The sequence below is a fragment of the Mastigoproctus giganteus genome, chromosome 5, assembly GCF_048544385.1.
Source record: "Mastigoproctus giganteus isolate SK-2022 chromosome 5, ASM4854438v1, whole genome shotgun sequence".
Lineage (NCBI taxonomy): Eukaryota > Metazoa > Arthropoda > Arachnida > Uropygi > Thelyphonidae > Mastigoproctus > Mastigoproctus giganteus.
Window position 1 is genome coordinate 224,783,367 of NC_143579.1, and position 16,776 is coordinate 224,800,142.

Sequence of the window (16,776 nt, forward strand, 5' to 3'; positions counted from 1 at the left end):
TTTTGCTGCTATTTGTTTCTCTCCATGTTATTTTTTCTGTATGGTCTAGTCTACAGTTCCTGAGCTCATAAGCAATTTCATTTAAAAGCATCACTTCATCTTATGACTATCATCACAAAGTGTATTTCTTTACAGAAGTAGCAAATGAAAACTAAAAAAAAAATTAGTGTTTATGTTCCATTTAATTATAAGATAATTAAGGAGACAACAATACAAAAAGAAAGTGATGCCATATTTTTAAATTATCAATGCAACATTTGAAAAATACCGAGAAAAATTTCCTAGAAAAATCACTGCTGGCCATGCAAGTCATATCACCCTATTTTTAAATCAAAAAAAAAAAAAAAAAAAAAGACTTAGCAACAGTTGTTTCAGCTGTTCTGAAGGCACCCCTTAAGAACAGCTGAAACAACTGCTGCTAAGTTAATTTCACTCTGAAAAAGTCTCGGTGTAACTGAACAATAAACGGTACCTTTATTAATCTAAACAAATGTATACCATTAACTGTTTAAGAAATACACTTATTAAATAAAAGCAAGGTTTCTAAACATCTATTTTTATATTAAATCTCTTTATTTAAATCCAAGTCTGTTTACACAAAGTAAATAGGGCAGGAGAGCAGTGAATGAAATCACAAATACTAAAACAAAATTTAGAAATCTGACACAATCTGGAAGAGTTTCATTAAATTTCAAGTGCAGTTACCTGTACACAAAGGGTCTTGTAAGGCAAAAATGTTTTAAATTTGTCATCCACAGACAATATCCTCTCTGGTTACGTCATGTTATAAATTTATTTGGTCACATTTTCAGCTACTGAAACAATTTTGATCAAATTTCAAAAGTCAAAAATATTTTCCCATCTCATGCAATAATAAACAATATAAAAATATTTTTGTCATATGCAATATCCACAAGACTTGAAGCAAGACCACTTTTGCACTATTGATTGGTGAAAAGGTGTAAAAAATTAGAAACTTTGGTTTTTAAATGTACTGTAGTGTAATATTGAAAGACATCTGTAAATATTTATATAATACCTGAACGAAACTTCAATAACTACAAGAAGTTTTGTAATCAGGCCATATTTTTATTTCCATCGGCTTTTAAGTTTTTGGCACAGAGGCGTGGAATGACATTTTCCTGTGTTCCTGCAAGTTTAGGAGTGGTGGTGTAAATGCCGATTTTTTTTTTTTCTTTTTCTTTCTTTTTTTTTTTTTTTTTTTAACAGCAGTGATATTAAGAACAGGTTTAAAAACAGGCCTGCAAATTCTGGCAGGCAAAGCTACAGACCAGCTCACAAGAAACAGATTTATTTACTCTATGGTAAGTTCTCTGAAATGTCAAAAAAATTAATAAATAAATAAATAATTAGCAATAGAATGTGCTTCAGGCGGGAAGGTGCAAATAATGGTGATGTTATGACGTCCCAAAAAACAACCTGTGAAAACAATAGGCTGTACATCTTCATATCTCGAAGAATACCTGTATACGTGTTTAAAACGTCTTTTTGCAGTCCCGAAATGGGGATATGGCAACAGACAATAAACAATAACAACTTGAGTCTGCAGATTTTAAAGATAACATACGAATCACATGGTCGTTAAGTTTGTTTGTCTCCCCTGTCATGTAAGAGTTTTATCACAGGGAGCTGAGCATGTGTTATTTGGGGACCACATGAAAATTCTCCACCCTGTGAACTTTGTGCACTTTCTGGTAGGGATTTCTGTTCTTCCCCACTTTCACAGCTCTCTTCTTCAATGCTCAGCTGGGGTGAGAGAACTTTGCGTGCGAGGCGTGGACTTCCCCCCTCTTGGTCATAAGGGCGATGGTGGTGGTGTAGTCGGATATGGCCATAATGCCGGCTGACTCGGTTTCGATAGTAGTCTGTCTCATATGAAATATCGGGACGTGAAAACTCACGAAACAGAGCATCCGATTTCTCATCAATACTATAGTCCCTGGATAGCTGACGGTCATACCTGGTCCTGCTCGTTCTAAAGAACCGTTGGAACACAGATGTTTTTCCTCGCACTTCTGGATAGCTGTCAGACAACGTTCGAAGTTCAATCCATTGTAATGCTTCACCAACACCCTGTTTGTCATTATGTCGCCGTCTCTTCAAGGCACTCTTTGTTCTAATTTTCTCTTCCCTAAATTCTAGCACCTGTTCCTCAATACCTAATCCTTCATCTTCCATAACTTTTGATTTTGACTGATCTTTACTAATGTCAGTCTGGTCCAATCTTGTAGGATCTTCAGTTTTTGAAGATTTTGGTGGTTTTTCGTCCTCATTCTCTTCCTCCATTTCATCTAGACTTCCTTCTAACGTCATCATTACATCAAGGCTACCATCACCTTCCATGGTGAACTGAAGCTGCTTTTTGCTTAGTCGTGGAGGCTTTCCATTACTTTCCATTGATTTGTATCCACTGTCTGCTTTCATTTGTTGCAGTCTATGGGTCTGTCCCTCGCCAGTGCTGTCAGTGTTGTCAGTTGTTGATTCAAAAGAAGTTGTAACTCCATCAGTTCTATCAGTTGAGGAACTCTCCATGCTGTCAAAACTATTTTCAGCACTACCAGAAGTCTTGCTCTCAGGTGTGGTTAGCCTTTGTAATCGTTTGGTAAGCAAGTTCTTGTAACTACGTCTTCGTGATTCCTGGGATGGTAGTTGAAGATATTCATCTGACATGGGACAATCACAGTCACCTGGACAATCATCTCCTCCTCCTTCACAAGGCCCAATATCAGCATTTGACTCAAATGATGTAGTCTGAGAAGCAAGAGGCTCTTGCTCTGATCTTCCATGTGATGCTCCATCTTCATCATCACCATTCTCTTCATCTTCCATTCCTAAAGTATCACTAAGCTCACATTCTTCTTCCTCTAAGGTAGCCCGTAATTCCCATAATTTTCGATATTGCTGCCGTAATACCTCAGTCTCAATGCTATCGCCAATATTTTCATCAATTTCCTCCTCCTCTTCGTCCTCCTCCTCCTCTTCTTCCTCTGTCTCTACAGACGTGATATCTACTTCATCTCTGATCTCCTCCCTACTACCAGTATCATTATATCTAACTTTACTAACAGATCTCTCATCATCTTCATCCACTGGTGAACGCCTCCGTAGCAGTGATCGAATGTTTTCTTTTTGATAGAGTTCCAGGCTTTGCTCTAGTAAGCCTGCTTCTGTGCTCCCTGCTTGTCGAAGATGGATGGGTACCTCTAGCCAGCCATCATTAGTAGATGTCACATCTAGAGTTGACTGAGACCTTTCCTGGAGCAAAGAAGCACCCTGGGAGGCAAGAGCCCGAACTTGACGTTGGCTGTAATGATACTCCTCTAGATCAACAATACGTGCTACAGCTCCCAGCTCTCGAATTTGGTCTTGATGCACAATTGCCCTCAGTGAACCTGCACTTGATGGACGTCCATTTTTCACCTCTAGAACAGTAGCAGTGCTTCCTGAATCTGGAGATGAGTGTGAACGGGCATACACTGGAGGTTTTCCAAGTCTGGCCAGCTGAGAAACTGCAGAACCAACAGAGGAACCATCACAGCTATGGACTGATGTCAGATCACTGCTTTGGTGCACTACAGCAGCGACTTGTGTCACTTCTGGTCTATTACGTCGTGATGGAGTTGGTTGCTGCTCTGGGATACTTCCAGAAGAAAAACTGTTAATACTCCCTTTCTGGTCATCTAGTGGATGCTCAATCTCATCCTCTCCATCTGACAAGCAGACTGATGCTTGACGTTGGATACCAACTGAAGATCGTCTACAGACACTGGTCACCTCTGTTTGCCTGATATGAAAAAGAATTGATTACTAGTAAATATAAGTTTATGTTAAAAAAAGGTAGGTTAATAACAAACAGGATAATAACATTTCATGCTTGAAATGCAAATTATATAAGCAAATCAATAATTAAGTGGTATAATACATGTCATGTTAATGTAATGATAACATACAGCAATAATATTAACATTTATAGAAGTAAACACTGCCCTACATTTTATTGAATAGACATAATGTAGTGTATTTAATCAAAAGACATATGAACAAGTTAACTACAACCAGATGATTTGTAGTCCTCCTAAAAATCTAAACATATTAGACATAACATTAATTGCACTGATGCCATCACTCAGACTTTTAATAACATGCTGGACACACACACACACACACACACACACACACACACACACACACACACACACACACACACACACACACACACACACACACACACACACACATTATTAGAAGTCAGAGTGACGAGACTTGTGTAATTGTGCAATTAATGCTAAGTCTAATATTTTAAAAGATTTGTTAATCACAATAAAATGAGCCACACAGCTACAAAATGTCTGGTTATAGTTAATGCACATTTATCTTTTGATTAAATACTCAACATTAAGTCTATACAATGCAGTGTAGTGTAGTTTAACTTATTAATAGCTCCTACACCCAGTAGTGCATGAGATATTAATAAGCTAGAGTCCTTCAAATCTTACACTTTAAAAAAGTACTACATTATTTGTGAAATTAATTGAAGTACAGTAGACTCTCGATTTTCCGAGCTAGATGGTTAAAAAAAAAAATTCCCGATTTCCCGGTTAATCCAAAAATACAGTAAATCCCAGGACTTCTTACTTAAGTCGAGTTTTACGTAACTCAGGAATGACTAATAAAATATTGCTACTATATCCGCGATATAACAAAATTACAAAACCCACATAATATCCTCAGAAGAATGAAGAAAAATAGTTCTATATTTTTAATTAGTTTAATTAAAAACTTTATCTGGGGACAAAAGTGAAGTAGCCAGAGTGGCACATAAGAAAAGAAAACATGCATGTCATTGTACCGTAAAAACTGATATATATTTCGTACCCCCGGTTATTAGTTGATTTCATTGGTGCCAATTGCTTCACCGCTTCTCGTATTGTCTTTCTCCTTTGTTGTGTTCACCACTGCCACTGACAAAATCTGAATTACGTGCGATACTTGTTATTAATGTTTGGCCATTTTCATACTCCCTTAATATTTTAATTTTCCGATTCAAATTGATTGCTTTCTTTTCTTGGTAGATTTACTAGTACCGCTGTCTTAGTTGGCACCAAGATAACAGTCAAAAGGAAATTTTCTGAAAAGAACTTCACAGGGCAAAAACTCACTATTATCACCTCATGCGAGCTCACATTTTACTAAAGCACATTTCTGGAAGTCACTGCCATAAAACAATAAAAACAACTTGCACCTTCTGGGTTATTGGGCTTTTTTGTTAGTTAGTGCAATTCATTATAAACGGTTTGTTTGTTTGTTATTTGATTTTTAGGAGCATTAGCAACTAAGGCCATATTGCTCCGGGATATGCAGTGGTCATTCCCTGACCTTTCCGCATCCTCCGTATTTGGTGGTGACGCTCGAACCCCGGTCTAATCAAGAAGCGTGTGCTACGCACTGGTGCTCCTTCCCACTTGGCTACGGAGGCGTCTTTATAAATGGGTAGTAAACTCAATCTAATTGCATTTGCGATAATACGAATAGCTGGAATTGTGTGGGGTTTTTTTTACATTATTATGGTGAAATGTGTGTCCCCTTCACTGAAATCTTCAGTCATAAAAAATATATAAATACAGGGACTTTACAAGCTAATTCGTTCCTAGTGCGTGCTTGTAAAGCAAAAACTTGTAAAGGGAATTTATTTCCCATAGACATAAGGTTAAAAATAGGGGTTACGTTCTCAACAATGAAATTAGTTAGCTAATTAGTTTATGTTTAAACAATGATTGATCTATCGAAAGAAATGAAAACATAGCCTGTAAAATCAAGCAAATTATAATAATAGAGAAATTATTTAAGACTTACAAATGTTAAAGAATGTTTATTCTTCATCATCATCGACTAAATGAACACTCGCTGATCACTCATTATTGGCTTGGCACTCATTGGTTTGTTGCACAAGAAGTCATCTTCAGAAATGTTTCAAGAGGCGTTTGTTTCCAAGATAATCTCTTTTAATTATAAATTTCATGATTGCATGCATAAGCATTTTTTTTTTTAATGGCGCACACAAATTGCAACTAACACGATTCATGAGGAGTAACAAGTTTACAAAGCTTAAAAAAAAGGAATGACGAGAAGATTCTGAAAATTTATTTATGTTTCTTATACAATTGAAGATTTCAGTAAAGGGGAAACACATTTCACCATAATAATGTAAAACACCACACAATTCCAGTTATCGGTATTTTCGCAAATGCAAGAAGATTGAGTTTACTACCCGTTTATAATAGCTTGCAGTAACAGAAAAGCCCAATAAACCAGAAAGCGCAAATTGTTTTTGTTTTATGGTTATGCCTCCAGAAATGTGCTTTAGAAAAATATCACAAAGGTTTTTAAAACTGATTCTTATAACAGAATCATATGATAACGATGAAAGTGTAGTACATTTTAATGATTTGAATTGGTAACTAATACAATTTACAAACCATGCTCACGACCTTTTATATGGCCTTAAGGTCATATTTTAAGTGACCTTTAGGTCACTTAAAAATTACATTTTAGAGATATAAATAGCATAGTTATACAGAAAAAATTTCAACTTCCGAGATCTTAAAACGAATTACCAAAAATCAATGTGTTATTGGGTTCACATTACGATATTTTAACGATACAATGGTGTCTCTGGAAATGATTAATATCGTAAAGCGGGGTACACTGTATTGTAAAGCTACGCATGTAGTTTGGAATGTGGTATTTATGAATGTTTAACATTCATTTTTTGCAATTAATGTTCATATTTTTGATTTTGTTGATACTTGGGGGGAAAAACTCATCAACCCGGGAACTCGTAAAGTGAGAACTGCCTGTAACTTAAAGTCCGAATCTACATATGTCAGGCACTTACTGTACTGAAAGTAAAATGTATGGCAATAGATAAAAAATGAAAAAAAAAAAAAAAAAAAAACTTACCATGCACTACTCACATGTCCAATAAGCGAGTAGTGCGTACTGGACACATTTATTTTTTACGATGTTGACTTTAAATCGAATTCCCTTTATTTTTTACAATGTCACGTATGATTTGGTCACCAACATTATAATGGTTCTTTAGATTTAACGGATGCACCGTTTTCAAACTTTTGAATAATTTCAAGTTTTTGTTTAATTGAAAGCACGACTCTTGCGTTTGCCCATCATTTTCGTGATTTATAAACAAAAAAAAAAAAAAAATTCTGATAACCCTGATATAAATAATGAAACAAAATTTGTCCTTTTGCAGTGCAACTGAACACAATAATTGACTCAATGCACTAAAACAAACCGAACATTTGGTCTCTTTTTTTTATTTTATTATTTTTTTTTTGAGCGGCAGGTGTGAAGATAGCGGGAGTTGCAAGATAATAGGCACACTAATCTCCCACTGACGACTTATAATGCTGCTTATTGTCACTTATGACTTGCAAAACATCTGTTTATACCTATTCTAGTTATTAATTGAATTTTATTTCTGGTTGATTTTTTTATATTTTTTATTTGGAGTCTTAAAGTGTCCCGGTTAATTTGATCCCAGTAAATCAAGAGTCTGCTGTATTTGATATATATTTTCAGAAAAATTCAGAATTTAGAATGAACCAACAGATTAGTGATGTTTATGGATTCTCACTGGAATTCTATCATCAGGCCAAAAAAGAAATGTGTTAACTCTGAAAATCTATAAATAATTTTTATATTCACATAACCACTAATCCTGTCATGAAAGAATTTTCCCAAAAATATGTAGGCTCTCTGTAATCAGTTTTTGATAGGTAAGAGCTCTGTGGAGCAATTTTCTTCATGAAATTTTGAAAAAAATTAAACTTTTGTAAATAAATGCTTTTAAATATTAATTTCTTATTTTAACTTCAGTGCTTGGAATTAAGAGTGAAATTATCAAAAATCAAACTAGAATTTAAAAAAGTTCCTAATATATGGTAAAAAAATACTCTATTATTTATTTTTTTTTGAAACAATAATATCCTCTATATCCATTTACATATCACTCGATTTCATCAACTTCTGGATCTGAATTTCAGAGACCTTTGGAAGCCAAAATCAAACAAGTGGACAAGAGCAGGAGTAATGTATTTACTATTTTCATATCTCCATAGGGACTCCAGGAGCCAACATGGAGGGAGGGACCCATAGATCTATGTAGGTCTTTTAATATCTTTACATACATGCTCAATTTTTTTAAAAAAATTTAACAAGTTTTACACATACATACAATTTTATTATAACTTATCTCAGAGATTAAAAGAAATGAAATTATCAGAAAGAGAGTTAAAGGTTCTTAAATACAATCTAAAAAATAATTTTTTTTATCCAAATGATGATTATGCAGCCAGTTAAAAGACCAGCTAATTTCCCATCCAACATAATAATATTCTATAACTACAAATACAAAATTTGGAAAATGTACCAAAATTGTACAACTCACCATCTAAACAGATAAATGTTTACTCTGAGGGCAAGAGCCAACATATATTGGGAAGAAATTATATAAGGCTGTCATTACCAATACTTAACTGGTCTTATTTGCCAACAACTAATGATTTTATCTATGGCCTGGTGACATCACTGGCAGCTCTCACTTTCTGATTTTATTCAGATTACAATTCTTAGATTACAATTTCTATTTTAAATGGTAACTATTTTCTAATTATGTTATTCTAAGAGATGAAGTTTCCTTTGGAGCTATTATTATCATGTAATAAAAAAAAGAGTTTCTAGTATATTCTTGCAAACAGCTGTGGAAATGGAGTCTTGCAATCATTCTCCATTGTTATTTTTCTTAGCTGGAATAATCTTTGTGCTGGATAAAGCTTTATTTTTAAAAAAGGTTGAAATATTCCTATTTAAAATAAATAGGGGTAAAGTAAACACTACTGTTTATGGCTGTATAAGAAAAGTATTTCATATGAAATTCTTCTTTAAAATATCTTCTATGGTAGAAATTATCCATGGAGAATACACTAGTAAATTCAAAATTATGGTAAACTATACTGAAGAGCAAGGAAGGCTGGATCTAGCCTATATATTCTAACACTTTGAACATCTTTAGAATGGTCTCCAAAATGAAGAGTGAGCCTCCTTATAAGATTCTGCTATACATACTTTTTTTGCAACTACAACACCTAATGTGACAGACAGCAGCTGTAGGTTATCAGAGTCCAATGTGGTACACAATGAATAACAGAACCATTGTTTAAGAGACCTGGTGCTTATGAGAAGGGGGAAAAAAAAAACCAATAGTGGTATGATTTTTTCACTACTTTAATCAACTTTTTGCTTATCACAGCAGGATATTAATGGAATTTTCATTTTGGATTGGCCTTTACTGATTATTAAAATGGTGAATGTTTCTGGCAGTGGTCTTTTCTACAACATTGAAAAGATATCTATTTCTGCTAGTAAGATTTCTGATGAAGTGCAAGACCTGATTTAGAGCCTGATTATCAGATTTTAGGAGTGCTAAAGTATGTAAACTCTGATCCGGCCTAACTATCATGAATGTGAATTTATTCACATTCATGATGTTTAAATTTATATATATATATATATATATATATATATATATATATATATATATATATATATACACACACACATATATACACACACACATATATACACACACACCTGTGAATACAGGTATATATATAAATTTAAATTTAATTATATATATAACTATCATGAATGTGAATAAATTCACATTTATGATAGTTATATATACAAATTTAAACATCACTTATCTATTTGTGGTTTAGTGACTGGGTGTATTTGTAAACATTCTGAAAACACACACCACAGATATTAATTAATTTCATAAATGATGCAGTATACTAGCATTTCTTTCATCTAAATTGTTATTAGCAATCACATAAATGTTTTCAAAACGATAAAACAGCCAATGGTATTTGATCTTATTGAAATTATATGAAGTTTTGTTAGGACCACTTGCTGTTTTTTTTTTTTTTTCCCAGCCAATAATATTTAAACTGCCTCATTAATCCAATGGTCTTATCACTCACAGCAGAACAAACTCTGCCTTCACAATGAGCCAGTTTGGTGTTTCTACTTCAAATGGCAACACCAAAAGGTTACTCTGCCTTTATAACAGATTTAACGGAAAAGATCGATGCATTACACAGGTACTTTAAATCCTGCTGGCCACAAAAATGCATGCAAGAAAGCCTCTCAACTTTACATAATTTCAATAAGGCCAAATTGGTTTTAGTTCTTTTAAGATTTTGAAGCTCTAGCTTTATATATTGCATGGTAGATCACATTTATCAACTTATTTATATCTGTTCTGTTCTATAACCATGCTTTCTCAATTTAACCTATTAAAAGGCATGTCCTACTGCCCTCAGGTGTAGTACACATCAAGGTTTCACTTTTAAAATGGACAAAATACTTTAAAATAGTTAAAATTTTGATATCACTCTATATTTTAAATCTATTCTGAAAAATCCATTTTTTTTTAAATTTTTAAATTGGAAATGTATAATTTAAAATAATTTTTTTAAAATCAAACTGCCAACCAGAGACCTTTAGATGAACTGTGCTTGCTTGTTTAAGTTTTGCACTGAATAAGAGACATATACAGGCATGGAACACACTATGTCCCCTCTCAATATTATTGGCATCATGCCATAAATAATCCTAATAAGTATAATATTTATAATATTCATTAAAAAAAAAAAAAGAAAAGAAAAAGAAAAAAAATCATGCTATCTGCAGGATACCAGAATTAATTTAGGCAAGGCATGTGTAAAGTGCGCCACATGCAATATTATGGCTGCCATTTTATTTTTTATGATAATATTTCTGATTTTATATCAACTTAACAGCATTTTATAGCACTTTTCGGATGGGCACATCTTGTAATAAATTAAATTCACAGAATTGTTAATTGCAGTTTTTGCAATTGAGAATCAGCTCTCCAAACCTGTATGCAATATTCCTGTGATTATATAAAAAGATAATCACAGTTGCTGTATACCACTGACAGAATCCTTTGAGTTGTTCTATCAGAGAACTTTACGTTGGACTGTAAAGCTATCCCTAAATCGTTTCCTTATTGACTATCTCAGAATTTAATGTTGTACATTACCACTAGAAAATTTCTAGTGGTAATGTACAATTACCACTAGAAATTTTCCTTATCGATCAGAGAACTTCATGTTTTCTTTTCCTTATCAACTATCTTGAATTTGGTCTAATTGAATGGTATGTAATTCCAGGATTACTGCTACTCAGATGCATTATTAACAATATTACACCTCCACTGCCATTTTTCAGTCCATCTACATCTTGAAGTAACATACCCTGATTGTGGTCATTAATCATCATGCCCACCTTCGCATCATCACCGAACTTAGACATCGAACTTGAAATGAACAGGCTGTATGGTACAAGGACGTCTCCACACATTTGCTGCAACAACAATAACAAAAAAACCTATCTAAGTGATTCTCTCCTAAGGTAGGTACATACTGAGCTAACCTTTGAATTTCTCCAAGCTGTAGTTCTGGTATCATTTATTATTATTAGTAGTAGTACTGGCAAATGATGCAAGGAAGAAAGATTATGCAGAAAAAAAAAAAACACCACTCACCTGATCTTACAATACCATCTAACGACATGTCTAATTCTTCCTTAAATTTTTTTTTTCGAACTACCCACTTCCATAAGGCCAAATGGCAGTTTTTGCAAAAACAATTACACTCTGGCTGTGACAAAAATTTTCACATATCTATACTGCAGCCATTCTTTTCAATTAGAGTTTATGTGCTATTATATGCACTGTCTGGGAAAGGGTTAGAATACCATCATCTTTAAGTTTACTCAATCCATTACACACCTCAATCAGGTCTCCTCGCAAGCACTGAAATTTATAGAACTGAAGTCTTTTCCAGTAAAAGTACCCCTTTGTATTCTTGACTTCTCTACAATTGTTCTAAAAGATATACATCTGTCTTAAAATGAGGCTTACAGACCTATATGCAGTACTCAAGGTGTGGTCTAACCATCACCTTATACAATGGGATAATCACCTCTTTGTCCCTGCTGCAAAGATTCCTGTATATCATTGACAGAACCCCATGGGCTGTTCTTGCAGTCTGCTTGCACTGCTCAGAGAACAACTTCATATTGGACTGTATAATTATCCTAGGTCTCTTTCATTTACTGCCACTTGAATGTGATATCACCTAATTGGTATGTTATTCTGGGATTACTGCTACTCCTACGTGGTACCTTATATATTTATCAATATTAAACCTCAATTGCCACTTCTCAGCTATGTGCCTAATTTATCTAGGCTTTGCTGCAGTAGCATGCCTTGATTCCTGTCATTAATCGCCCTGTCAACCACTGTATCATCTGCAAACTTAGATAATAATATTCCTCCATCAATATTGTTAATAAATACAGTAAGCAGTAAGAGGTCCACCATTGAGCCATGAGAAAGTAGCATGCCTTGATTTCTGTTATCAACCACCCTGCCAACCTTTGTAACATCTACAAACTTAGATAATAAGCTTGATATTCATTCATCAATATTATTAATAATACTGTACACAGTAAGGGCACCAGTGCTGAATCCCAAGAGTCTCCACTAATAACATTATTCCAAGAAGAGCAAATACCCATTTAAAACCACTCTTCTGCCACTCAACTATCCCTTTCTAGCAGTAACTTTCCTTAATGTCACACTGCTCCACTTTTATGAAAGTCTTTCATTTGGAACAGTGCCAAAAGCTTTACTGAAATCTAAATATATGATCTCAAAATAATTATTTACATCTAGTTACTTTGTGACCATGTCATAATAGCTAATCAGGTTGGTCAGATAGGATCTTACCAAACCCATGCTGTGATTTTTGTATAATTCCATTCCTGCTAAAATGATCTTGCAGTACTTCTTTAACCACTGACTCCATTATTTTTCCTGGAAGAAAAATCAAGCTAACAGATCTGTAATTACTCATGTCACCCACTGATCCCTCTTTATGAATTGGGGATACATTTACAGATCCTCGAGCTCACAAAAACCTCTCCGAATCTAAGGATGCTCTCTAATCATGGCTAAAGGTTTGCTTTCCTCTTTTGCTGCTTCTTTTAACATAACTGGAACCTTTTAACTTTTACTTTTCACTAAAGCAATTTCTCTTCCACTTTCTTCTCAGTTATAACAAAATCATTTAGCTTCCAGTTATAACTTGGTGTATTTCTGGTGTTCCCATTAACATGAGAACTATAGAAATACACCAAGAAATATATAAATAGTACACCAATACTTCTTCACACATTAATGTAGATACAAAACATTTATTTACTTTGTCAGCAACCTGAACAAGATCATCAGTAGTTACACCATTCATATGTAGTGGGCCAATTTTGCTGTTCATCCTTATCCTTCTAGTGTTAACATAAGTTAATATTAGTAAAGAATGAATTATTTTATATTTTTCTTATGTTCTTAGCCAAGGCCTTCCATAATCTGCCTTAGCTGTTCTAATTCCCACCCCCATTAGTGACCTGACTGCAATAAGTCAAGTCACCAAGGGAGGGGATTAGTCTGTACTTGCTCTAGGATTCCATGTTCCCAACAAGTTTATAATCATCTCACACATTTTTCTTCTCTGCCACTAGTCTCAGTTCATCTGACATCCATTCTTAGTTGGTACAAAAAGTTTAGTAGCTCCTATGGTTACTTCTCTGAATGCCATTTAGAAATTGCAGTTGGTAACATCATTAGTTGGTTCCACTGAAAGGAATTTACAACTGTCTAATATCATTGTAGTTGCCCTTACAAAAGCAAAATCCCTTTCCCCATAATGTTGGCAGTAGTTATATTCTTAAGTATATCTCACATCAATATATTATGATCACAGCCACCTAGCTGTTCCTTTATCTGGATATTTTTAAGCATGATGAGTCACTGCTGATGATCAGATGAAGAGTACTGCTTTCTCTTGGCCTCTCTAATGTGCTGGTATAGAAAACGGTCATCCAATAAATCCAGAAAATTTCTGCTATTGTATGAGTGACCAACCCATAAGTTCCAGTCAACATCTGGAAACTTAAATAACTGTGTAAATTTCAAAGTCCATCATTTTACTTTCGCCTCTTGGAACCATATAGACAATCAGATTCTCCCTAAGGTGCCAGTTACCAAGTTCTGTAGGCAACATATTTTTGTGAACTACAGAACTTGGTAACTGATACCTTAGGGAGAATGAACTTGGTAACCAGCAAACAGGATGCCTGCATGAGGCATCCTTTTGCTTCTTTTTCAAGGCTGTGGACCCTTTAAAGTTTTTTTTTTTTTTTTTTTGTGCAGTCTATAATTGGATACAGTATTTATTCCAAGTGCAGTCTTACAATTATCTTGGACAATGGGATTCATAACCAACACAAGGGCTCGCATCTGGTGAGTATGGGCTTAGCACATGCAGGGAGCTGAGCTGGATATCATCATTCTTCTCTTTCTTGGTGATTCCTTTCTACGTCTCTATCTCTTAGGGTAAATAGGGAATTTTTTTTGGCTAGTGCAGGATAAGCCTCAGGCTTCCTTGTACCATATGGCTAATAATAATCATCCCACTGTACAAGTAAATTGTAAATATTCTTAATATTCTTTTTCATCAATATCATTAATAAATATAAAGGGCAAAACAACTTTTATGGCATAACACTCATCACATTAATTCATGAAGGGAAGGGGCCATTTATAATCACTGTTTGCCTCATACCATTTAATCATCCTTTTATCCATATTAGTAAATTGTCCCTAATGTACAACTGCTCCAATGTATATTGTATATGTGGTACAGTATCAAAGCTTTCTGAAATCTAAGTATAGTGTGTCAAAATTATCCGCTGCATGCAGTTCCGTTGTAATGGTCTCATAGCAGTTAATCAATATTGGTCAAGAACGATCTCTTTAACAAATCTACACTCAGTGATCACAGAATTATGACCAACCCAACCATAATGGACTATGCTGCATAGCTCCCACTATAAAAAAATCGGACAGCTTCATATGCTAGAGCAATGGCAATTTGCATCTGTTCATGTAAATCAAAGTGATAAAGTAGCCGCTATGGGACATAGGAAAGATATCACAGAGTTTCAAAAGGGCATGACTGTGGGAGCTCATGTATCAGGTTCTCCCATATTGGAAACGGCACATCTTGTCGGTTACTCATGGTCCATTGTGGTTAAGGCGTACAAAGAATGGTGTTGAATTGGTCAAACTACCTCTTGCTGGCAGGACTGTAAAGGATTACACGAGGTGAATGTTTTTGGTAAGCAGAGGGCTTAATGGCAAGTCACTGTGCAACAGTTGACATCACAATACAATATGGGGAATGCAAGAACAATATCTCAAATGATGATGTGCAGCATATTGAGACATATGGAATTCAACAACATGCCAGTTGGATACAGGAGGACTGGAAACGAGTGTGCTGGTCGGATGAGTCCAAATACCTGGTGCAACATGCCAAAGGATGCCTTCATCTGTAATGCCCACCATCCAGTGATGGCAGTTACTTAACATGGGGCACATTTTTCTGGCATGAACTTGGATCCCTGGTGTGTATGGACCAACAATTCACTGGTGAGGTCTACTGGCAGCTCTTAGGAGACCATGTGCACCCTGCCATGTTGACAAATGCAAAGTACTGCATATGGGTAGCAATAACCTAAGAGAAACGTACCAAATGTGTGGTAGTACACTCAAGGAAGTGGAAAGTGAAAAAGATCTGGGGGGGGGTAGTTGTGCAGTCAAATATGAAGTTTGCTGAGCAGTGCAGACAGGTTGCCAGAGCAGGTCATGGAGTATTGTCAATGATATATAGGAATTTTGGTAGCGGGAAAAGGGAGGTGATCATCCCATTGTATAGGTCTGGAGGTCTCATTTTAGGAAGGATGTAGAGTTGTTAGAACGAGTACAAAGAAGAGAAACAAGATTGGTGAGGGGAATGAAGGGGTGCTCTTACCAAAAAAGGCTTAAATTCTGCAAATTGCAGCGCCTGGAGAGTAGGCACCTGCGAGGTGATCTGATTGAGGTGTATAAGGCCTTGAATGGGTTGAGCAAGCTGAATGCTGATGGGATTCTTCTTCTTGCTCAGATTAAGAACCTGATGGAGCATAGATTCAAATTGAGGAAAGACAGTTGTAGAATAGATGTGCGGAAATTTGCCTTTAGTCAACAGGTGGTTGATTGGTGGAACAGCCTTCCATCTTTTGTTGTGGAAGTTGATAGTCTAAATAAATTTAAGGCTGAGCTGAACAAGCATTTGGAACGAATAGAGGGGTGAAATGGGAGGGTTTTTTTTTTTTGGCTATGCTGCATAAGCTTACTTTCTTGCATCGTATGCCTCTACTAATGCTAATGTTTTTCCTAGACAGAAATGGGATCTTCCAAGATGATAATGTGCAATGTCAAATGGCTCACACTGTGTATGAGTGGTTCTACGAACACAGTTAAGTATCAACCATCTTAACAGGCCTCCAAATTCATCTGACCTCAATCCAATTGAACACCTGTATAATGTTTTGAAAAGGGAAGTGAGGCGTATGAATATGCAACTGTCATCCATTCCAACACTGTGGAAAGCCTTGAGGGCAGCAAATCACTAAGGAAGTCATCAGACATCTAGTGCAGTCAGCATCTAGGAGAATAACGGCTAAATCTGTATGAACGGTGGC

The 16,776-nt window shown here is 35.2% G+C and overlaps 1 protein-coding gene across 6 annotated transcripts in view; it reads right to left on the reverse strand.

The window, feature by feature from the left end:
- Positions 1–595: 595 nt before the first annotated feature.
- Positions 596–16,776, reverse strand: part of LOC150086167 (uncharacterized) — a 204,897-nt gene continuing 188,716 nt past the window's right edge. For all 6 annotated transcript variants that reach the window (XM_090374428.1, XM_090374427.1, XM_090374432.1 and 3 more), the window contains one exon: positions 596–3,805. In XM_090374428.1, coding sequence (XP_090230554.1) covers positions 1,603–3,805 — 2,203 coding nt within the window. In that variant the 3' untranslated portion in view covers positions 596–1,602. The remainder of the gene's footprint in view (positions 3,806–16,776) is intronic.